Below are 24,909 nucleotides of genomic sequence, written 5' to 3'. Positions count from 1 at the left end.
AGTGGTTCTGGACACAGCACAGTTTTGGGCCTATCCTCCTGAACTGCAAGTACGGGATATTTGGGCTATGATACAGATGTTTCAGCCTCTATCCTGGATTTCGGTGCGATGACCCTGAGGCTGCTGGGCCTCATGGCCTCCTGCATCCTGCTGGTGGATCATGCCAGATGGCATATGTGGGCTATGCAGTGGGACCTGACGTTCTAGTGGGCACAGCATCAGGGGAATCTCAGAGGGCACTGCACACCAACTGCATTGGTGGCTAAGATTGGGTCAATGGCAGATCCCTCTCCCTTCCCCAACCAGAGTTCACAGTGGTGACAGATGCGTCACTTCTGGAATGGTGCGGCCACATGGGAGAGGCAGAGATCAGAGGCCTCTGGTCTCCGACGAAGTCCAGGCTCCACATCAACCTTCTGGAGCTCCGGGGGATTCATCTTGTACTAAAGGCATTCCTTCCTTCTGTCAGAGGAAGAGTATTGCAGGTGTTCACAGACAACACCACCGCCATGTGGTACTACAACAAACAGGGGGTTGTGGGGTCGTAGACCCTATGTCAAGAGGCTCTTGGCCTTTGGACGTGGCTGGAACATCAAGGCATGTTCATGGTGGTTCCACACTTGGCAGGTTCCCTGAACAATAGGGCGGACGAACTCAGCCGCCGGTGCATAATGGACCACGAATAGCGTCTTCACTCGGAGGTGGTGCAAGGTCTCTTTCAGCAGTGGGGAGAGCCTTGGTTAGATCTGTTCGCCACCGAAGAAAACGCGCAATATCGGCAGTTCTGCACGTTGGAATTACAAGGCGGCACTCGCTCGGCGACGCTTTTTTTCACAAGTTGAATTGCGGACTTCTATATGCCTTTCCGCCTATACCACTTCTGCCCAGAGTGCTGAAGAAGATCAAGCGCGACCGGGCCCTAGCCATTCTTGTGGCTCCAGACTGGGCACCACGAGTCTGGTATCCCGAGCTTTTGAACATGGCCATCGATCCTCCGATCAGACTGCCTCTTCAGGAGGATCTTCTGTCACAGCAGCAGGGGACGGTCTTCCACCCGAACCTGTCCAGCCTCCACCTCCTTGCATAAAGATTGAGCGGCAACAGTTGACAGATTTCGACATTCCTCCCGATATCTGTAATGTCATCTTGGCAGCAAGGCGCCCCTACTAAAACAGTATACGCCTGTAGATTGAACACATTTGTGTAATGGTGCGCAGCAAAGGCTGTGGATCCCCTTTCTGAGGTGCTCCTCTTCATACTTTCTTTGGCCCAACAGGGCTCTGCTCTGGGCACCCTTAAAGACTCACTTTCAGCCATTTCGGCCTTTCTTCTCCTTCCTGATCAGCCTTCTCTATTCAAGTCCCCTATTGTAAATAGAATTCTTAAGGGAATCACCTTTTTCCTCCTATTCCTTTTGTAATGCCCCAGTGGGACTTGAATCTTGTCTTAACTTACCTTATGTGCGCTCCTTTCGAGCCACTACATAATTGTCCTCTCAGACTGCTTTTCTGGTTGCCATCACCTCTACTCGCAGGGTGAGTGAGCTTCAGGCTCTATCTTCTAAACCTCCTTTGCATGCTGTCCATCTGGACAAGGTTGTCCTTCAAACTAGGCATTCTTTTCCACATAGGACAGACCATCACTTTGCCCACCTTCTTCCCGCATCCTTCCAAGGAGAAGGAAAGACTCCACCGTCTGGATCCAAAACGTGCGTGATCGTTTTATCTGGATTGCACAAAACAATTCCGGGTGGACGACCAACTCTTTGTTGGCTATGTGGGCACCAAGAAAGGTCGGGCCGTGCAAAAACAGACCATCTCCCGATGGGCCATCCTTTGCTTTAAGATCTGTTATTTTTTTGCGAAAAAGGAGCCTCCGGTAGGACTGCGTGCCCATTCCACCTGGGCGACGGCAGCCACTACACCTTTGGGCCGTGGAATCCCCTTCCGTGACATCTGCCAGGCAGCCATGTGGGCATCACCGCACACGTTCACTAAACATTATTGCCTGGATAGTCAAGTCCGGATAGACAGCTTCTTTGGCCGTTCAGTTCTCCAGGACTTTCTGCCGTGAACTTAGTTTGCAGACCCTCCTCTGGGGTTGGTATTGCTGGGGAATCTTTTCTAAGGTAAGGAATCTATAACTAATAGTCTCTTTCAGATGAACAAATTACTTGCCTTCGGTAACGATATTCTGTAAGAGACCTATACTAATTATAGATTTCTTACCACCCCACCCATCCTCCTCATTCTGAGAACTGACTTCTGGAGTTAGGGACTCCCTTTCAGGGCCCTAATTTGTGCACCAGTGGTCAGTGTCTTGCATGGCTCTGCACTTCTGGCGTGGAATATCGTGTAAAAGAACTGATGTCAGCGCGCAGGGCGGCGTCTAAGTAGGTACCACAACGTCATACCGGCAATCATGACGCCGAACACGTAGTCGACCGACATCACCTACTGACGTGCAGGGGTACTGCTGAGAAAAAATTCTCCGGATCCAGTTTGACGCCTGGGGGTAATTCTAAGGTAAGGAATCTATAACTAATATATGTCTCTTACAGATATATCGTTAACTAATATGATGCAGTGGCTACTGCAGTCTCTACATGGCCACAGGTTTTTCTTCATCATTGCAATTTAAAGAGCACTAACAAAGGCAAGGTGCACTACATGGCTGGTGGGACTTGTGCCAATGATGGGAGTGGTCCTAAGAACACTTGTGCGGCCCTAGTCATAAAGCTTATCACCATTCACAGACATTCTCATTTGACAGCTTTTCTTTTTGGGACAAACGGTATCAACATCAGCAGTTATGTCATTCATGATACAATATGACATTAACAGTTTACAGTTTGCTCCTTTATTGTTCAGTTAATTAAAATCATTACAATATACAACGTTTTCCATGTATGGAAAAGGAAGAAAAGGAAAAAGGTTACTGGGGTAACCAAGTTTGCTAAAAGCTAAAAAATCGTAGAGGCAATAGTCTGAACTAGAACTACAGGGATGGCTCCTGCATCTGGGAACTCAGTTTGCACGTCCTTTAGGTGGTCCCTTTGCCCAATAAAATTAATGTTCATTTACAAAGCTAAAAAAAAAAACACCTTTGTGTCTGCTGCCCGGCATTGGTGATGACTAAGCATTTAAAACAACATGATTTTCCTCGTTTTGGTGCCCGGTACCTGGATTAGCTTGTCTGACATGCTTGTTCAGTCCTCTACTCTTGATCGTTTTTGTTCCCTTGTGTGCCTGGGATTTATGTTGAAAGAAATCCGAGGCAGGACTCTGAATATGTTGTAGACACAGGACTGTTATTTTGCTTTGTAGACTGTTTAATCATTGTCACTCAAGCTTGGTGGCCAACTAGTTGCAACTTGGGACTTTAATAATATGTGTCCGTGCAGCCCGGATTGCATCTATGAATTTCCCTAATCGGGCCACAATTTCTGCTATGTTGGCGGAGAAGCACAGGTCTGAGACTTCTCTGCAGTGTCTAAAGCCGTGAGACCTACAAATTGGGAGTACCAGGCAGTGCCAATCTCTTGCAACTTTGGGCAGCAACACAGCAGGTGAGGCCAAGATTCCTGTTGGTAACTACATAGACGACAGGCAGTTGAGTTGTCTTGCCGGGCCCAAGATACATTGAAGTCCACGATGGGCAGTGCGAGAAGTCTCATATAGGTGATTCTTTTCCGGGCCAGGACTGTCAAGGCTTGCTCAAAGTATGGCTGAGGTTTTCCCAGGATATAAGAGGCGTCCAGTGTAGAAAGATTGGGTTGGTAGTGTAAACTTTCCAGGTCCCTTTCAAATGATATTCTCTTGACCTGTGCGTTCACTGTCTTTTTCCAGGCTATGGCCGGGATATCCTGGTTGTGCAGATTTTGGACTTCTATTTCTAATGGACTTGTAGCTGCTGCCAACTGTACCTGCCATGGGGAACCACCCTCTTTCAGTGAGGGTGCTGAGGCACGCGAAGTACTAATGTAGTATTTTATTATGTCCCCTGAGCAAATGAAATCTGGGCGGGCAAGTCCCAGCTCCGGTCTCACTCTGGCTCTCCTGGCCTGTCAAGGGAGAGCTAGAACCTTCTTGTAAGCAGAGATTTGAAGGTTCATAGGGAACTTGTTGAATGCACCGGGAAATACTAGATAACCGTAATTAAGAGCGGGAACCAGTTTTGCTGTAAGAACTTTCAGGATGGGTTCTGCAGTCAGACTGTGAAGTCGCTGGTTTAGGCGTCTCAGACTGTAAATGATGCCGGCCCCTTCCTTCTTAAGTATTTTAGGTGGGCCGCTGGTTTTGCCCCTTCCGATAGCCTGACGCCCAGGTAGTTATAACTCGTGCATGTTTTAATTTACAGGTCGCCTAGGCGCCATTGAGCTGTTTTCTTTCGCTGGTACTTCCCAAAGATGATTATCTTGGTCTTCTCCTGGTTCACCATGAGGTTGTTCTTATGATTATACTTGTGCAGGGCATTGAGAGCTTTCTGTAGACCAGTCCGCGTGTGATCCATTATTACAATATCGTCGGCATACTGAAGGATTTGGAGCCGCACTTTACCCAGCCTTGGTGTTAATAAACTTGCACCTTCCAGGGCTTTTCCCAGGTCTGCTGTGTAAAGATTAAAGAGAAGGGGAGCAAGAACACAGCCTTGTTTCAGGCTGTTATTGGTTAGCACCTTGGCTGTTACAGTGGATTGGTTGGTCTTCATGCGGACCCAGGTCCCCTGATGTAGTGCGGTTATTGCCTTTAGTAACTGTTGGGGGATTTCCCAGGAGTCTAGTTTTCCCCACAGTTTCCCTCAATCAAATCCATAGTGGAACTTTCGGGCCTAAAACCAGATAGAAAGGGGGAGGATGTTGTTTTCTTTTGCCCAGGTTTCTAGTTCTTTCAATAGTATTCTTGCATATGCTTTTGCTTCTATGTCTAATAAAGCAATAAGGCGGTAGTTCTCTGGTTTCATGCTGCCCCTATTTTTATAAATAGGGAAAACAATGGAACCTTTTCGATGGAATTGTTGAAGTGGCGTAAGCATACTTGAAGAGTGGTGTGAGCTGTCCTGCCCAGTATGCATGTGAGGCTTTAAACACTGATGCGGGGACCCCGTTGGACAATAATATTTTCCTGCATGATACATACACCAGGGGTTATGTCGATCATGAGACAAGAGGGAGTTATAACAAATTTGCCAAAGCCAGAGGCTCTGGCTTGGACAAACTGGCCCTTTTTTTTTTTATTGAAAGCATATGGCACAAAAATAAAATGAAAAGAAAAGAGTATATGTCACTGGCAAAACATGGTCACCACATGCTTGCCATAAAAAAAGTACATTTAAAAAAATAACCACTGCATATAATTTTAATAAAAAGGTACTGGTGCTTCATATGAGACAGGTGTACTTGGAATAGAAATTTAGTTTGAATATCAATATTTTTAAAAAAAACTTATTAGCACAAAGAGAAGTTACCATGGAGTTTGAATACATTTTGGCTGAAGATATAACTTAAACATTCAAGGATGACAAAAATTAAATAGAAAAGGAAGTAGAATGAAGGGGTAAAAATAAGGGTGAATCAAAGTTCTGGCTCACCATCTATGGCCCAGAAGAAGACTTCTTTTTAGGTGGCTGTGTGCATTTGATTCAGTAAAACATCATTGCTCACAGTGAATGAGAGCCAATGGTTGATGTGTGCTCACCCAATGCCCCCTAGTTTATGCTGTGGTGAGCGGAACCAAAATGTGAATGACAGTTGAACAGACCCATGAATCAAAAGGGCTGTCCAAAAGCTCCTTTGTGTATTTTCTATTTATAATGTTTTTATTACATTAGCCTAATTTAGGCTGGTGGAACATATAAAACTGTCTCTATGCCAGATCTAACAATGGAGTCCTGGGTAGGCCTTGTGATTAAGTACATTCTCTATACACCCATGGTCCCGTGTTGCTCTCCCTCTATGCGGATAACATCTTGTTATTCATTAGGCATCCGCAGGACAACCTCCCTCCGCTCATGCAGGATACTGTGCAAAATGGGAACCTCTCTGAGCTCCGTTTAAACTGGGCAAAATCAGAACTCTTCTGGCTGACAGACACTGCTCACCCAGTGTTGGCGCACTATCTTCTTATGTGGGCTAATGACGGCACCAAGTACCTGGGCATCCACCTCTGTAAAGATAGAGACCTAATTCTGCAGCATAATTACTGCTCGGCGGTGACAGACCGCACTGTGCAGGTGGACTGTTGGATTTGGTAGCCCCTCTCGATAGTTGAATGTGTGGCCATTATTAAGATGGTTGTATTCCCCCACTTTTTATATCTCTTTACTAATATCCTCATCCCTCTGCCGCAATCCTTCTTTCATACCTTATGTAGCATCCTAATGCGCCTGGTATGGGTCGGAGCTCGACCCCGTGTCTGCTGGGACACCCTTCCCCTCATCTATGAGCGTGGCGGGCAGGGCCGGACTGGGACTGGAACTGGAAACAGCAACTAGCCCTGGCAGATTGCTGCTCGAGGTGCCTTGGGAGCAGGGGGGTGGGGAGGGGGGGATGCTAGTAAAAAGAACCGCTCCCGCTTTTCTTACTGGGGGCAATATTGCAGCAGTGCTGCAAAACTGGCCCCACGGCCAGAAAAACCGCCCACACCCTTCCGGCCCACCGGGGAAACAGAACAACATGACCCATGCCCGGTGGAGCTGCTCTGACAGCTATAGAGGAGATTGGCTCTTGTTCACCCCCATGGCCATCACTTACCCAGCCAGACATTGTACATTGTTCTCCTCGTCTCTCCGCTGTGTCTCCTCCCTCCTGAATTATTTTCCCCCATGCTGGTCCTCCTGGCCCATACTGCTTTCCTTAACCCTTTTTCTGCCCCCCCCTACCTTCTTTGTCCCATAGGACATGTATCTTTGTCATCATCATCATAAAGCTTCATTCGACAAGAAAATGTCATAAAAGCACAAACAAATACACATTAAAAAGAAGAAAAAGCCAATAAGGAAGAATTAATAGGCAATAAATATACAATCGTTAAAAAGACAATAAAATCAGATTAAAAATGAGAATAATAAAATTGATAAACTCATTACCAGACTATAATACAATGTGCAAATAGTAGCAAGGGAGTTTACATTCATAGGGATTATAACAATAGAAACAGGGTACAAGTGAAAGCAAAAACTCTTTGTATATCGTGGGCCAAAATGTCATGCATGGATTAGAGAGGCATCACCACTTTCAATCGTATTATCCATGCCCATCCAAGAAATTTTGCTACAGCTGTAAGAAGAGGAAGCCAGGTTTCAGTGCGTATTAATCTAAGAGCAACCTCGGATTTTTGAGTGCCTAGAAGACGACAGATGGGGGCCAACCAAATGCGTCGAGGAATAGTATATGCAGGGCACACAAACAAGAGGTGGGGCAAACACTCTCTAGGTGCATGGCAAAGGGGGCAAGATATATCAGCTGCATTCCCCCAACTTGCTGTAAAGGACTTAACGGGAAGTGTGCCAGTTCTTAATTGAAACAAAAGCTTTCTATCAAGTGGCTTTGTGATAGTGTCCCAATATGCTTCAAGCCTTCGACTTGGTTTGGCCATAAGGAATTGGCCTGTCAGCGACGATGGATCACTATTCCTAAAGATACTAGCTTCCACCCAAGCCCAGTACCTTTCCTTCAACTGCATTTTCGAAGAAAACTGCTTTTTTTCTGGGTTCTCCCAAAGATCAATCATGCCAATATTTACAAGCAACAACCTAAGGTTCGATAACCATTTAATTTTTTTAAATTGGTCAACTCTAATTAGGTCTTTAAAACCCTCAGCGTACGAGGACAGTTCCGGGGTTGTCCAAATTCTTCGCCAATACATTAGAGGACGCAATCTGGCGATGTCAGCCAGTGCCTTCAATCCTAGGTCGCTAAGTAGAGGCAAAACGGGAGTACTTTGTGGGAGGTTTACAAGTTTTCGTACAAAGCAGTTTTCTGCAACGATCAATTTGGACAGGTTTTTGTTGCCCCAAAGCTCTGCTCCATAAAGGACAGCGTTAATGATTTTCATATTATAGACCGTCAGAACAGGGGAAATTGGTTTCATAAAAGATGCCCTATGCTCAGCCAATAATGTACCTGCTAGCTGTTTATGTTTAAGTGTAGCCATATCCAATTGTTTGCCCCATTTCATGTCCCTCTGTATGACCACCCCAAGATAGGTATATTCTTTTACCTGCTCCAGCGGGCGTTTATTAAGCAACATAGTTCCAGTAAACGATCTGTGAGCATTGAATGTCATAAATTTAGTTTTGGAGACATTGATTTCAAGGCCCCGAAGATGGCAAAATTCCTCAAAAAGAGACAAGGCACGCTTGTAGGCCACTCAGGGTTTTTGCTAGCAACAGTGTATCATCGGCGAACATAAGAATCGGAATTCTTACGCCCGCCAATTTTGGTGCATCCGTTGGAGTGGTTTCCATAAACTTAACTACCCCATTTATGAAGATGGAAAACAAGGTTGGGGCCATCACACAGCCTTGTCTCACTCCTCTTTCCACAGCAAAAGATGGGGTAACCTGGCCCTGTGCTCCCCATCTAATTTTTGCATATGTGTCCTGATGGAGTCTAGCAATGAGTGATAATAGAGCATGGGGCATCCCTAGATCTTGCAGAACTTTCCATAACTTATTACGAGAGACAAGGTCGAAAGCTGATTTTAAATCTACGAAGGCAGCATACAGGCTGCCTTTTTCCAGGACCACCGTCTTCCAATATAATAATGTAAAGCGAAAGGTTTGATCGATTGTACTGGTACTTGCCCGAAAACCAGCCTGGAAGGGAGACAGAATATCATAAGAACTAACTGTATCTTTGTCATTCCTTGTTCTTTTAACTCCTTTCGACCATGTAACACTGTTACACTTCTATTTACTCCTCTTGACTGTGTAACACTGTTTCTTGATTTGTTGTGGTCATACTGTACTCTAGATACCCTTGTTTACTATGAAACAGTGTTTTTCTTTTTCTCTAGATACTCATGTTTACTGGGAAACACAGTTTTCTTTTTCCTTTCTTTTTACCATGCTCTAGTAACTGATGTAACTTTGTAACTTGTTTCTCGCTGATCCTCACGTAAAGCGCTCTGATACCTCTGGGTCTAGCCAGCGCTATCTAAAACTTTTCAAATAAATAAATAAATAACCAGTGCCCGCAATGGCCAGTCCGGCCCTGGTGGCGATTTTGGGGTTCCTGATTTTTGCTTATATTGCTTAGCTGCTCAGTGCCACTACACACACCGCTGGTACCACCCAGATGCCTGCATTAAATATCTCTGTCCTGAACAAGCTTAGCTGGATGGACTTCTGCACTCACAGATACTACCCAGGGACATACCGCTGGACATTAAAGAGATCCATACTGTATCTATCACATGCTGGGCCTGGCGCAGGCTGCGCCGAATGCTGGGTGGTGGTCCTCTTTACTTCCCTTATTGTTCCCCAACAGCCAGGTCCTACACCTGGCTGGCGATCCACAAACACGGGGCACCTCATACATGGACCTCTTTTTTTCCGACGACTCCAGCACACTCTGAGATTGCTTATGCCCTCCTATCCACTGCCCTCAGAGGACTTTTTAACTCTGACGATGGCGATCACAGACACGGACGGAGGACACATGACATCCAGACTGTACCGTTCATGTACTGCCTTGAAACCAGACACCATTTTTTTTTTTGCTGCAGAGTTTTATATAGCGCAAACTTGACCTGAATTGGGTATCAGAGTGCTTTACTTAGCACCAGTTACGTTACATGAGGACACACATTAATTTTTATTAGGCACGGGGAGATTAAGTGATTTGCCCAGAATCACAGGATGTTCAGCGTCATTGCCGAGACTCGAACCCGGTTCCCCAGATTCGAGGTCGACCGCCCTAGCCGTTAGGCCAACTCCTCTCCCACTTGCACAGGTGCGGGAGGTTTGAGCGACATAAATGGGGGTGTCTCATTGTCTGAAGTGCCATGCTCTTGGGGTGGACTTTGCGCACCTGACTTGGACATGTTATGTGGTAGCCACCTATTGGGTAGCAGTATTTGAGCACGTCTGTTATGATTGAAACAGAGCTGTCTCCTGACCCACTAGTTGCCCAGAACATACTCGCCATACCTGCCACCTTACCTTCTTGCACTACTGTTGGGCAAACGGGAAATTGCACTACACTGGGGAAGCGCCAGATCGCCTACAACCTCAGATTGGCTGGGGAGCATGAGTTGGTGTGAGAGTATTAGCGAAGACTGTGCTCGCCTCCAGCCCCATACTTCGCGTCCTAAAGATATTTGGCTTCTGTTCCATACAAATCTCCGCACTCTTGAGTAGGATACTGACGAATGATGCCCCTTTTCTGTGCGTCCATTTGTAGATATCCTATAACTAGGTCCCCGTGCATTTATGTTTCCTAATCCCCACGCCTTATTGCTCCACAATCTACATGTGATGAAAAACCAACTCTGTAAAGATGCTTATTTAATATGACTTGGTGATGTGATTTTTGACAAAATGCAATTTCTGAATGTTCGTTGTCAACTGAAAATCCAATAAAGACCATTTTTTGTAAGTATGTTCTCCATATGTGGATCCTAATTCCCTACCATGAAAGTGGGGCCAGTTTCTGTCTCCTAAGCTTATAGTTCAAGGTTGGGAAATATACTATAACTATCCCATAACCCAAAATGTAATGTGCAATGTGGCATCAACGTGTGCAAATCAGTTCCACAAATTTTAGGTGAGAAATAATGAGTGGCTTTACAAAATGGAGGACAAAGCATAAATGCAGGAAAAGTGTAATCATTATCTTTTTTGTGCCACAACGTTTTGGTAATAGGTAGAACACATTACAATGCTAGGAGATTGTTAGGACTTAAATGTAAGCCTACATATAAGCTATGATCAGCATTAGGTCAGCATATTTTAAAAATGCAAAAAATGCATGCGGTGTCAGCCACTTGACTGTAAGAGAAAAACCAGGATGAGCGTTGGCTTTCAGCATCACAATCCCATGTCAAACTTCATTTCGACTGCTGACCATATCCCACAAATAAGGGAGGCGTGGTCTCCGCCCTCACCATTGCATTAGGACCAACCGGTGTCTTGCAAAGCGGTTGGTTAGTTGCTTGTTTCTGTGACAACTGCTGACGTTGCAATTGGCTGATAAACTAAACACATTGGATAAATTGGGTAGTCGAATGCTGATTTTCAAGATGAGCTTGCCTGAGTGGCCAATACAGTTACTATGTAGAAATGTCACAATTCTGAATTAAAATTCACAGTAAACGTGTACAGGCGCTGATTGATCACGTTGAATGTTTTGAAAACGAAGCACATCTTGAGGATTGCTTAGTGAATAAAAAATTCATAGTAATGATAAAAGCTCACAACCAGATTAGTAGAATGCTAAAATGGGAAATTCTAAACTATTTGCAAAAGGCGTTCTGAAACTAGTAGAACATTTTAAAATCCAAAGTTATTAGCACGCCTGATTCAATAAATTGCCTGCTCTGCAATGCATAAAATAAAATAGTCAGCTGTCTATATGGCATACCGATGCATGACTTTCCAGTGCATAAAACACAACATACCTGATTTGAAAAAGCATGGAGAAGTGAAGAAAGTTTCAATCCAGTTGCAGCAAAAATCTAGAAAAAAATAAATAAAAAGGATTAGCAATCATTAATTATTAAAACACCTTAAGTAAAATTGAGTGATTTCCGAATAAAAATGCCAGACAGAGAAGCATAATAAAAGACAAAGTGCTTTTCTACTCAATGCGCCTGCCTTACACTTAGAAACCCCATGAATCAAATAATGTAACTGGGCATCTGCAAATTCTCGGGGATTAATTACGTTTCGTGTCAAATCTTGTCTCCGAGATAATCTAGTGGGCGATTCCCGGATGTAAAGAAAGGCATAATTTGGTTATGAAGACTGTCTGTTCCTTCCCTTACTTTAACACAAACTCCACACCACATTTCGACTCTGGAAACATTAGATGTTCCAGCAGAAACAGTCATAACATTGGAATTTCAGAACATAGATGGCTTTTAACTGACGTGAATAAAGTAAACGTGTTTGTGCATGTGGCAAAGCAGTACTAGTCATGTATTCTGCAGTAAGCTGTATGGAAAGTCTATTCTACATTGTATATTACTTGAAGACGGGAAACGGCCTTTACATCGCGGGCCTGTCGTTTCCCAGCAAGCAGAGTCACTTTTGCCTTTACCACGCATATGTGTGGTTAAGGCAGTGCGCGGTCCATATGTGCAGATGGGTGAGGAGAGGAACAGGAAGGATCAGGAGAGGAAGCTCCGGGACGCGGTCTATTAAGTGGGGCGGGGCCGGGTTTTGGAGGTGTGGGGGTCACTTTTAGGGCTGGGGGCTGGTTTTAGGGGTCCTGGGGGGTTTAGGGTAGTATTTAGGACTGGGGCTGGGTTTTAAGGCTCAGGGCGGGGGGTCGTTATCAGGGGTGGGGGCAGTTTTTAAGGCTCAGGATGAGGAAGCTGGGGTCGGGGGTTTTATATGGCTGGGGGTCATGATTTAGTGCTCAAGCCGGGGGCCTGGGTAGTTTTTAGGTTGTGCGTTAGAGCTTTAGAACTGAGGGTTGGGGGAGCGGCAGTTTTCAGGGCTGGGGCAGTTGTAGGGCTGGGGTCAGGGTAGTGTTTAGGACATGGGGACAAGTTTTAGTGCTCAGGGCGGGGGGAGGAACAGTTTTAAGGGCAACAAAATTGTGTGGTAGAGACATGCGTGGTATAGGAATGTGTGGTTAAGACGCATTTGTTGTTGGGACAGCGTTGTTGAGGCACGAGTGATTTAGCCATGCGTGCTTCTGTTATACAACCCTTGAACATATTCCACACTGGATTGGCTTCTCCTGCACTCTAAGCTCGCTGTGTGTGTTTTTAAAAAGTGTTTACATCATGCTGGGTTCCATGTCCTTGACCGTCAGAGGTCAAACACCATAAAACAACTTTAGAAAAATCTTTGTTCTCTCATTCCAATCCCTAAGGTTGCAGAGGGAAATTTGGTTACCAACAGTATTCTTAAACTCAGGACGCCAGGAGGTTTTAGTAACTACTTTGCTTAAAGATGCACCCATTACCACGTTACCTCAGCTTGCTGAAATAAATCCTGGGTGGTCTTCAACAGGCCTTCACCTCTACAAGGAAATACAAAAAAAAGGTTTAGTTACCACGCAATAAAAGTTGATACTTTAGAAGTCATTACAGTTAGTGAAGGAAATGTCCTTAGTTTCCTGTATTGTGGGAAAGGTTAAAGAGCAACAATGAGAAAAACAGCAAGGTTTCTGCACAGGGGCTTAGCGCAAGGCCCCCAAGCATCTCCCAGGCTTCTCCATCCATGAGGAGGCCCCTTAAACTCCTCCATTGCTGTAAGTAAAAAGGCTATAAAAAAACCATACATATATAAAATTAACTGCCGCTGTCTGCTTTGCACCAACAGAAAATAAACAAACTGCTTCTTTGTTGCAGGAGCCTGGGGTCAGGGCCCCGGCGAGAAGGAAAAGCAACTCGGTGTCTCGTTCTCCCACTGAGCTCCCTGCCAGAGCGAGCTCACAGGCGGGGTGAATGATAGGGAGGCTGACATGCAGGCGAGAGGGGAAAGGCGAGCTCGTGGTGTCTCTGCAGGTCTCTTCTTCCTCAGCAGTACTCCCCACTGTCACCCTTTGTTTATTTCCCCTCCTTCTTAACTCTCCCTCTTACATCACTCGCTGCATCTTATTCTGTGCCTATTTCATCAATTGTTCTACCCATTCAAGTACTCATTCCCATTCATTCAAAGACCCATTCCCATCCATCCACTCATTCATCCATCCATCCATCCATCCAACTAGCCACATATATGGGATAGTGCTTTAATGTGATCTGTATACTGCAGATCTACAAATCTATAGTGAAACATTGTATAGAGTGATCCATATGGAACATCAGGGCTATTATACGGAGGGTGCACAGTCCATGTTTACACTGCAGCGCATCTTTAAGGAGCTGCGCGGGGCGCAAACAGGCCTAGTGCACCCTATTACATATAATGACCTGACCTCAAGGCAGTCGCAAGTTTGAGCTTCCCCTAGTGGCAGCGCCTTAGTGAAAGGTGCATCGGCTGTTAGAAGTAGCCGGTCCAGCTTTCACTTTACAGGTAACACTCGACCTTTGCTTCAAAGAGGGAGTGGGTTTTAGAGATTCCCCTGCAGGTGAGTACAGTGAATGACTGCAGCTGCTGGAAGAGGGACGTCTGGAGGATCCATAGGACCCCCTTTCAGAGGGTACCCTTAATGGGGGTGCACTGACTGTGTATCACCTCTTTATGGTGCACAGTGAGTGCACCTGCGGAGGGCCTCTCTGCTCCAGACACATACAGCATTGTCGCAAAGTGTTTCCCTCATTTGCATGGGGCCACACCACCGTTCAAGTGAGGGAACGGTCCTTATGATTTGCACTGTATTACGCTACATGTGCATTGGTGCTATCTGTATTGCATAATGGGCCGCACAAGGGTCTAGGCCTCCTTAGGTTTTAATTTTAAACTTGCACAGTTACTTCGAGTACTGTGTCTGTTCTGCAATTGGGACATTTATATTTCTGCTTCTTATGCTTAACATGTTCTGTGAGCAGAAAGCCTGCACTAGGTGTAAGGGCCATTTTTCTTTTTTTCAGGTCTAGGCCCCCAGCCCATTCCGTGCGGTCCCGAACAGTAGAAATGTGCACCAGAACGTCCGATCAAAAAAAGATGGATGATCTGAGGTACCTGCACCAATGGCTGTTGGGCTGTCGGTGAAAGATTTCTTCCAGTATAGTCAGAGAGGGCCCTGCCAAGGGAAATATTACAGTCTGTCCAACTATATATAAGTAGAGCCGGTAGACAGAATACCGTGCCCACCAAACTAAATGACCAGCTATGACTTTTAGCCTATATACTCGAAAATTTATGCTTTCAAATGCACAATTTGACCCATTTTTTAGACAGTTTTATGGGGCAGCTCTCACCTCATCTAACCATGTCAGAAGATCAGCTTAAGTATGCTGTCCTTGTAACTTCTTAGTCAATTTCTTTAAGGACTGTGATGTAAAATGCACTCTTTTTCCCATTTTGATCAAAATTTATTCGGTGGAAGAACTTACTCGCTCCTCACCAGGAAAGGCCAGGTTTTTTCACTATACTAGCTCTGTGCAATTGGTGTTATGGTTAAAAGTGGGGATATTATATATTTCTGGCTACTCCTTTTGTACCACTCCAGCTGTACTACTGTTGTATCATAGATAGACAGGTTCCAACAATAATTCACGAACAAGAAGAAAACCGAGTTTTTAATCACTGATGACAGTGGTTATGTAGAGAATTTAGGGGTCGGTTATGGGTTGGCTGGATCAGTACGCGAGGGGACCTCAATTTGGGATTCCCAATATGGTAAAGGGACTGGTAGTTTTGCCCCCACGTGTTAGTCCCTGTTCCAGGACAGAAACTCAGAAGAGTATAATGTGGGCAAAGATTTAACAGTCAGAATTGGTAATTTTGGTCTCAGTAATTCTTGCAGTCGTGCATCGTTCTACATAAGTGGGGTATCAGTCTTCACCTTTTAGGGGTTGGATTTATTTTTCATCTTCACAGCCCTTGCAAACATATCCCTTAGAGACACTTTCCTAAGTGGCTGCCTTTAAGTTTCCGTGTAGCAAGGAATTCGCACAGTCAACCCCAGTGCTTAATTTGAGATGGTGGTTGCCGGTAGGGACCAGCACTCGTTTTTCCGCATCAGGAGTTTATCGAGGGCATGAGAGAGTGGAATAAAGAGGCATGAGATGGATTTAAGGCTACACAGTATTTGGGATTTATTTGCACCAGCCGCAGGCTTCTGTGCAGTTTTGGGGCCTTGGGATGGGGACAGCGTGGGAGGATAGGATAAGAGGTTTGCGGAAGTGGTGTATTTGAAAATGTAAAGCAAATATGCATCATTATTATGAATTTTGTAAAGAAATCATGTTATTAATGTTTCTATAAGAAATAAATAGATGTTATCTTCATAAAGCTGGTACTATATGTCATGGCTCATTGGTGAATGATTTAATATGCAGAACTACTACAGTTGATGCTGGAGGCCCTGTGATATACTGATGGTGTGATTACACCTCTCCTGAACCTAAAAGTACATTTTGGGTGGCAATTTGTGTACATGTTAAGATTCTAGCAGCCTGGTCCTTCTGATTAGCATGGTGAGATGGCGGCATCGTCTGTCTCATGGTGTATTTTAAGAGCATGGTGAAAATACAGCATATATGTTCACTGCATTCCTAATGCACCAGACTTTGGATCAAGCTTCCTATAGCGGTTCGTAAAATCCCGTCACTGACTACCTTTAGGAAGCAATTAAAAACTTTCCTGTTCTAACTTTTTTCATTAGGAGCTAGTATCTTCCTTTCCCTCAGTCTTGCTTTCTCCCAGTTAGCGCCTAGATGCCCCAGGGTGAGTTGTGCGCTCTATAAGAAACCCCTAACATAACATAACATAACAACATAACATTAATGCTAAATTAAGCTAACAATGTGGGATAGTCTTCCTGGCTCTCCTGCCTCAGACCTCATACTGAATACGCAGGACTTCTATTCTTCTCTTAACACTGCACTCTCAGTGCACCATAGTCTTAAGGCACAGGTAGCTGCTTATGGCTGAGTACCTGAACTGGCAGTCTACTCAATGAGAAACAGTGGCCACGGCTTACAGTCCTAGGACAGTGAGGGCAACAAACCAGCACTACTAGCCGCGTGTGCCGCATGTGAACATGTGGCATTCTGGGAACTTGACATGTAGGAGGATTGGTGTGCTGGCTCTCGCCTGAGCCACTGGAGATGCCTTAACGCCACCTCCAATCAGATGTGCTGAGCGAGGAGGCAGAAGACACACTGAATATGACAATGTGGTCCGCCGCACTCTGCAAAAGCCCGTTATCAGTGTGAGGTGCACGGCCTCGAAAGGTGCTTTTCCCCTCGTCTAATTTCCCATCATGTGTGGATGCTTTTTGAGGCGGTCTCCAGTGTCAAAGCCTAACCAAACCTATCCTTCCTGCCAGAGGCGCAACTAGAGCCAAATTTCGGGGGGGGGGGCTAAGAAAAAATTTCAGGGGGGGGGGCTGAATCTTTTAAGCCATAGGCAGAGTGGAGCTGCAGGGGCTCTTAGAAGGGGTGAAACAACAGCGAGGCCTCATTAACATGCAAATGGTCTTTTAAAGAACTGTGAAGAGCTCGGGTGCGGCTGTGTGTTCATTCTCAGGTTTGGTTAGGCTTTGACACTGGAGACCGCCTTGTCCCACTGGGAAATGGCTGCCCTCAGCTATTTCCCAGTGGGACAAGGAAGGGAATGGGAGCGGTGGGTAGGGGATGGGACCCCCCTCGCCACACACCGCCCTTAACTTGTTCCTCTTGTTCACTCTGCTTAGTTACAGTCCATGTGAACAAGCGAGGAAACTGTCAAGTTCCACATCCAACAACTATCCTCTGTTATCCCACCAGCTTCTGACGTCATCATTATATTGCTGAAAGACAGCCGCACTCTCGCCCCCTACCGCCCTTCTCTGTCCACAGCTTTTGGTTAGTTCTGCAGCAGACGCTTTTTTTTCAGCCCCTCTTCTCTGCCCACAGTCCTGTAACTCCATCTCTGAAGCCCCACCCCTCCCAGTCAAATAAAACTCCACAAGCGTGCACAACCAAACGCACAAGTGAAGTTCAAAGAGGGTAAAAGACAGCCAGTGTCCGTCGTTATTACATAAACAGCTTCAAGGAGCTGTAGAAAACCTGTCTATGGCCGAATTAGTAAACTGAAGTACAAACATATTTTCGTCCAATTCCATACCAGTCGCTGACATGAAAAAGCTGAACATCGTAGCGAGTCTTACATGTATGCCATTTATTTTGGTGTGTAAATGTAGACCAACATGTGAGGGATCATTAAAGGGACAGGCCGGGCTTTTTACTATGGAGCGACGCGGCGGAGATGAAGACTTCCTATAGGTACGCACCTCAACTCAGGTCATGACACAAAAAACAGAATGTTCTGTAGACAATAAAAGTTTTTCAACAGCCAAAGGGAAATGTAAAAAAAATCAGCTGCAAAGACGGACGAGGTGTCATCTTTATTCACTGGCTCTGATATCAAGGCCCGAAAGTTTCCAATTTCAATATTTCACATTGTATGTATGAGTAGAAGTCAAGCATGTATTTGGCAGAGATATGTATGTCATACGCAATTTTTGCCCCGTATGTTCAAGAATGTTCATATATAAAAGTGCAATACGTTTATTAATTGAATACCACTTTCCACCTGGTTATGCAGACTTTTCATTACCAATGGACTTGAATATAATTTCATTTTTCTCTAATTAGAAACAGGCACATAATAGTACCTGGTCCTATGAGTTTTTGGTTAACCAGAGGAACACACTAATGCTTCTACTTCAGTATCAAAAATGTCTTATGAAAGTAGTACATCTGCAAGGACCCTTTCTACCACCAGGGGGAGAGTTTGCTCCACAGATGGCTGTTCCACAAGTCGGAAAAAGGCGCCGCCTATGTTGTCAACCATGCGAAGCCCTTCCGCGCTCTAGCAGCTTTCCCGCGAGTGGTCCTGTAAAACGGACTGATTTATACATTTACAAAGCAGTGTTTGCTTTAAAGGGGTTCCGCAGAATATCTGCACCACACTCTTTGCCAACGCAATATTTATTTTTGTTTTCATTGTTTTCTGCTTTGACGGTTCCATTTGCAGTGTTGTTATCACAATTGAAATAAGCTGCGCTAAAGACTCGATATTACACAGACGTGAATTTATTCAGATTATTCACCTCATTTTTGGATTCCGGAAATGAACTGCAGGACGTTCAGAAGTATATTTCTGCTAAGCCTCCACTGCTAATCATTCTGCCGTTTACACGTGTCTCTTGTCGCACAATTTACAAGGCAGAGGACGGAACAGTGGCCAGATCAGAACGTCTAGAAACCAGACAATGATCCCTCTCCCGGGATGCCACCATCTTCTGCTTTATTTATTCACGCGGTTGGTAAGCAGCTAATTCACTTTGAGGTGGGGGTCAGTAAGAGGGCGGAAAATAGGTCATGTGGATTGGGTTGGGGCATACCTGCCAACCTGAAGAACATTCTCTCAGTGTGAGGAGGGGACGGGGCCTTGAAAGGGGCAGGCCTAGTGCCGAGAAGTATCTAGGAGGCACTTTTGAACCTCAAGTCCCTTCCTCCCTCAAAATAAAATAAGCTTGCTGAGGCTGGTGCCGATGTCCTGGGGTGTAAGACCTTATACTGAGGTACAAAGTAACCCCACGAAAAGGAGGGTCATCCATTCTTTTCTAAAAAGGCATGGAATAATAATCAGCTACAACAAAACCAGAAGCCTAGTTCTCATGCTGGTTCTCCAACACTGGACGCTTCTGACCGTAGGTATGATTTGTGTGACCCCTCTAAAATTAAAACACCCGAGAGGTTTCAGGTTCCTGATCCTCGTTCTCCTCATTCTTTTCAGGAATCATTGGATCAACATTTCAGCAGGGGTGGACGTCAGGATCGCAGAGAAAGCGAGTCTGCGCAACCAAGACGTGACAGGCAGCGCCAGTTTGACGAAAAAGCCAAACCGGAGGGACCACCTCAATATTGTGCCCGATTTCAGTAGAAAAAAGTTGCCTCTTTGAATACGAAGTATGCCTCAGACGGTGAGAACCCTGCTCCTCGATTGGAGATGGGCAGCAACACTCCTCGACAGCACGGAGGTAGTTACCATAGTGTGGGAGGCACTCCACCAGTGTCTGGAGGCGAAAGCAACTGACACGTTTATTACAGTTGGAACAGCTGATACACGAGTTGCACCCCCGATAGGCTCCATGAAATAGGTCTCCAAATTGAAGGTGATATTAAATGCACAATTAAGGCGGTCTTTAGGAACAACCTTACTTTTTCATATGATATTTTGTTGGCGGAGGTTGATTGGCCTCCCCCATTTGTTCTAGCTTCTTCTAAAGGGGAGGATGTTATTCTCCCGAGTTTTATTCGCATTATTGTCACGGAGGAGGCTAAACAAGCTTACGCGCCTCAGTGGGCACTGACGCTTGCCCCGGTGGTGTATCGTAATCAGGTGGGTTGGGATATGGAGTCCCCGGCACATGAAATTCCTTTCCGATCAATGCCACAACCCCAACGACAATATCCAATCAAACGGGACACAAAAGCGCCCGTAAGTGACATCTTAACCCAATTGGAATATCAGGGTGTAACTGAACCGTGTTTCATCATTGAATAATCCTCTTTTTCGGATATTGAAACCGGACAGTTTATATCGTATTGTTTTGGATTACCGTCACTTGAGCAGTCATGTTCGTACCTTCGCGGTACAGAACACCCACAAGCTCTGCGTTAGTCGATGCCTTTAGTCGTAAAAAATATAAAACGACTCTTAATATCTCAATTTGATTTTACAGTCACAATTTGGCTACTGAGATCCGTGACCCGACAGCATTCATCGCCCTTGGCAATCGTAAAAGGTATACTCATTTGCCTAAGGGGTATAAGAATAGTCCTGGCGCTTTTGTGGCACACATAGTGTCTGTTTTACAGGAAATTAACCCTGATGCTTTTTAGTACGTCAATGACATCTATTTGATGGAAGATGATTTGATACCGCATCTTGTGCATGTGGACCGCATCATAATATCTTCTGCAGACTTGGGATACAAATTCAGCTTTGACAACTCACGTATTGCCTGTTTGGCAGTACTTTTTCTAGGTTACGAACTCACCAATGACGGTAGGGCGTTGGCCCCCCACTTTCTGGAGAAATGTGCTCAATTGCAACCTCCACCTACTCTTAGAAAATTACAATCTTTAGTGGGTTTTTGAATTTCGGGAGGATATACATTCCTGATTATGCTCAACGTATCAAACCACTTTATTCTTTGTTGCAACCTTCTTTCTCTGCTTCCTGAACATACCGCGATTCTTCGGTCTTTGTAGTCTGATCTGCTTGCAACCAACTTCTTGTTAACAAGTGACAATTCTACAAATTTGGTCTTAAGAATTGTACCAGGTGCGTTAGGTTTCGCTTACTTGACGTTCAATGAGGGGGATATGGTCCCCATTGCCTACAAATCGCATTTGTACACTGCGGTTGAGATGCCTTTCTCTTCTACAGAAACTTTTTGACCACTGTTCAGATGGTGATTCTGAAAGAATGCTCTCTGGCCCAGGGTAAACACATTTTCATGGTCTCGCTGGTACCTGCTTTGAAAGCAGTTACAAAGGCTAGTGTTCCGAATTCTAAAGCCTTGCATCCACGCTGGATACAATGAGCTAGTTCTTTGACATCGGCTGATGTCAACTTAATTTTTTTGAACCTTCTTTGCAGACACAGGAGTTTTTACAATATGAACATGTTCACCCACCTCCTCTGTCATTGCTTCCTCTTGATCTGTACAAATGCATTGTTTACACTGATGGATCTGCGCAGACGCTGGTTCAAAACATGCTTATTCGGCGGCATGCCTAATTGTGGTTGGAAAAATCGTGGATAGGGATTTTAAATCCTCCTTGGTACACACACAGTCTCTTGGTGACTGCACGGCTCAATTGGCGGAGCTTTGTGCTTTGGTTTTGGCTCTTGAATTTGCAGATCTTCAGGTTTCTACACTTGTAGTGTGCGATTTGTTTTACTGTGTACAATCCTTCAATGACAACTTATTCTTTTGGAAACAAAATGATTTCCGTGATTCTAAAGGTAGCGCAATTAAGCATAAAACGCTTTGGGTTTAAGTGGCCGCTCTTAAAGAACGCTTGCCACTCACACATGTTATCCATACTTTACTTTGGGCCATCAACATGTGGGAGCACACGCTGTTGGTAATTCACTGGCTGATGAGGCAGCCAAATCTGCAGTAGCCACTTGTTCTGTAGCAGCAGTCACAAGGTCCATGACTAAAATTGATGATGATATTTTAGCAGCTATTGCTCCAACAAAGGAGGTAACAGAATTTCCCCAAGGTTTTCCTTCACGTAATACTTAACACTTGTCGTCTGATCGAATTCCATTTGCAACTATTCCGTCCGTTGGGGATCGGCTGATTCCCAACGAGGACTGCAGACTTTCTTTGATCATTGCTGCACATGAAGGCATGGCTTCTGCACATGCTGGTGTGAATGCGACTGTTTCTCTTTGCAGCAGCGCTTTTGGTGGCATGGTTTATACCAACAGCCGCGTCAATATGTTCTTTCTTGTGACATCTGTCAACAGATTAAGCCTTTTAATGTTGCACGTCCACCACGTACTCAGCTTTACATTTCTAATCAGCCATTTGGCTGTATTAATCTTGATCACTGCGGTCCTTTGACTTCTGACACTGCTTTTAAACACATCCTCATTGCACTGCATGAACATTTCTGCTTCTCTGTATTATTTTGCCCAGTTGCAGGTAGAATAATTAAGAGAGGGAGTGTCTATATCTTTACCCAGGTCCAGTCTGTCGCAGGAGTACCTGGAGGCCAAGAACAGAGAGCAGCATGGCCAGGACCCTTGAGATGAGGTCACATGCATGTGCAGCATTCCTTTTGGTGGGCAGCATAATATACTGAATTACTGCATTATTGAATCTGTGGTGTACACTTCCATCGGTGTCTTATCTGATTCTCTCCCACAGTTTTACTGGATGTGGGCAAGTCTTTTGATGTACTTGTTTGATCGTACTTCTGACAGTAAGCTAGCAAATCAAGCTGGCCCTTTATTTTTAATTCCTAGAATTCTCTTTGAAGTATTTTATGCATTTGAATATAAGTTAAAAACCTGGAAAAGACCCAGCACAGCGCCTTTATACCAGCTTCAAGCAATTCATAAGAGGAATAGTGTAGAATGTACTACACAAACAGGCAGTCTTTGGTAGCCGAGGATCAGTTACAACCTCAAACCCTGTGCATACAGATACCTTTTTGCAGGCTTACCAGGATGCTGCCATAGTTCTGTGACCTTCGTAAGGAGATACCAAAGGGGATGATGGACGGAGCGCTTGAGAAAATCAAACACTCACCCCCAATCAACTGATCTGGGTTTAATCCATCATCATTCTTTAGCTCACTCCACCACCCCAGTTCAGAAATGACCATATGCAAATCAGTCTGACCCTGTGCTTCATGGGAACAGTCCAGCCCGAACTGCCAAGCCATGTCTTCCCTGGACTGGAAACAAGCATCCTGGGACCGGTTTCGGGTTCATAACCCTCATCAGCCAGGCTATCTTGAATCCAGTGGCAAAGTGAGCAAGGAACCATGTCTGGGCATACCCTGCCAATTTAGGGCGAACAAAGCGATACCAAAGGGATGATGGACGGAGTGCTTGAGCAAATCAAACACTCACCCCCAGTCAACTGATCTGGGTTTAATCCATCATCATTCTTTAGCTCACTCCACCACCCCAGTTCAGACATGGCCATATGCAAATCAGTCTGACCCTGTGCCTCATGGGAACAGTCCAGCACGAACTGCCAAGCCATGTCTTCCCTGGACCGGAAACAAGCATCCTGGGGCCGGTTTCGGGTTCATAACCCTCATCAGCCAGGCTATCTTGAATCCAGTGGCAAAGTGAGCAAGGGACCCACGTCTGGGCATACCCTGCCAACTTAGGGCGAACAAAGCGATAGTTCAGGCTGGACTGTTGCCATGAGGCACAGGGTCAGACTGATTTGCATATGGCCATGTCTGAACTGGGGTGGCGGAGTGAGCTAAAGAATGATGATGGATTAAACCCAGATCAGTTGACTGGGGGTGAGTGCTTGCAATGTTCAACACTCCGTCCATCATCCTCTTTGGTTTTGCTTTGTTCGCCCTAAGTTGGCAGGGTATGCCCAGACGTGGGTCGCTTGCTCACTTTGCCACTGGATTCAAGCTAGCCTGGCTGATTAGCCAGAAACCGGTCCCAGGATGCTTGTTTCTGGTCCAGGGAAGACATGGCTTGGCAGTTTGGGCTGGAATGTTCCCATGAGGCAGAGGGTCAGACTGATTTGCATATGGCCATGTCTGAACTGGAGTGGCGGAGTGAGCTAAAGAATGATGATGGATTAAACCCAGATCAGTTGACTGGGGGTGAGTGCTTTCAATGTTCAACACTCCGTCCATCATCCCCTTTGGTTTTGCTTCTTAAGGAGAGGCTGTCGATCTATGAGTTGTAGAGGTGTGGGGGAATCTACACCTAGTAGGTGTACACCCATTGTAATGGGGCTTTTTCTTCGCTGCGATCGGAAAAGAAGAAACCATACCACATAACCAAAGGTGTCTGCCATTTCACATCAGCAATCCAGTTTTATAAAGTTGCTGAGTACTCAAAGAGTGTTGGAGATTTTTTTCTATCCTCCTAGAAGGATTAGAAATGGCTACACAGAGGTGGCTAGAATGGAGAAGAACAACAAAAGTGGCTGATAAATTGAACTGGAATTTCTTCTGGCACAGTTTCATAAGCTGCAACATGCTCCACTTACATTAACTACATAATTTCCTCACTATTATTAACTACAACATAGCGTCTTCTTAGCCATGCAGTCTCAAAAGTGTTTCTCTTTACAAATGTTGAGAGGCCTGATTAGTTAGTAGTAGCGTGTTTCAGTTTATTCAATCCTGGTGTGCCTCAACCCCATCAGAACGGATATGTATATGGTATGTCTATATCTCAAATCAAGCCAATCGGCGGGAGGCGTGGCCGAGGTGGACAACATGGACGCTCACTGAAAGAGCTCCGCCAACAGATCCTGCGATCAGGGCATTATTCCCCCGAAACAGTTGCCATCCGCCTCACACCTAAACAGTGGAGGACCCTGCTTGGAGAGGGACATTT

The 24,909-nt window shown here is 45.2% G+C and overlaps 1 protein-coding gene across 1 annotated transcript in view; it reads right to left on the bottom strand.

Moving 5' to 3' along the window:
- The window catches only part of CTNNAL1 (catenin alpha like 1), an 862,216-nt gene that overhangs the window by 26,582 nt on the left and 810,725 nt on the right, over positions 1-24,909 (bottom strand). The window contains exons 15-16 of the mRNA XM_085606809.1: positions 13,147-13,195; positions 11,622-11,678 (exon numbers count right to left, since the gene is read on the bottom strand). Of these exons, the coding sequence (XP_085462935.1) occupies positions 11,622-11,678; positions 13,147-13,195 (106 nt within the window). The remainder of the gene's footprint in view (positions 1-11,621; positions 11,679-13,146; positions 13,196-24,909) is intronic.

This window comes from Triturus cristatus, chromosome 5_2 (genome assembly GCF_964204655.1).
Source record: "Triturus cristatus chromosome 5_2, aTriCri1.1, whole genome shotgun sequence".
Classification (NCBI taxonomy): Eukaryota; Metazoa; Chordata; class Amphibia; order Caudata; family Salamandridae; genus Triturus; species Triturus cristatus.
The sequence above is the reverse complement of the archived record's forward strand: the minus strand, read 5'-3'. Positions and strand labels throughout refer to the sequence as shown.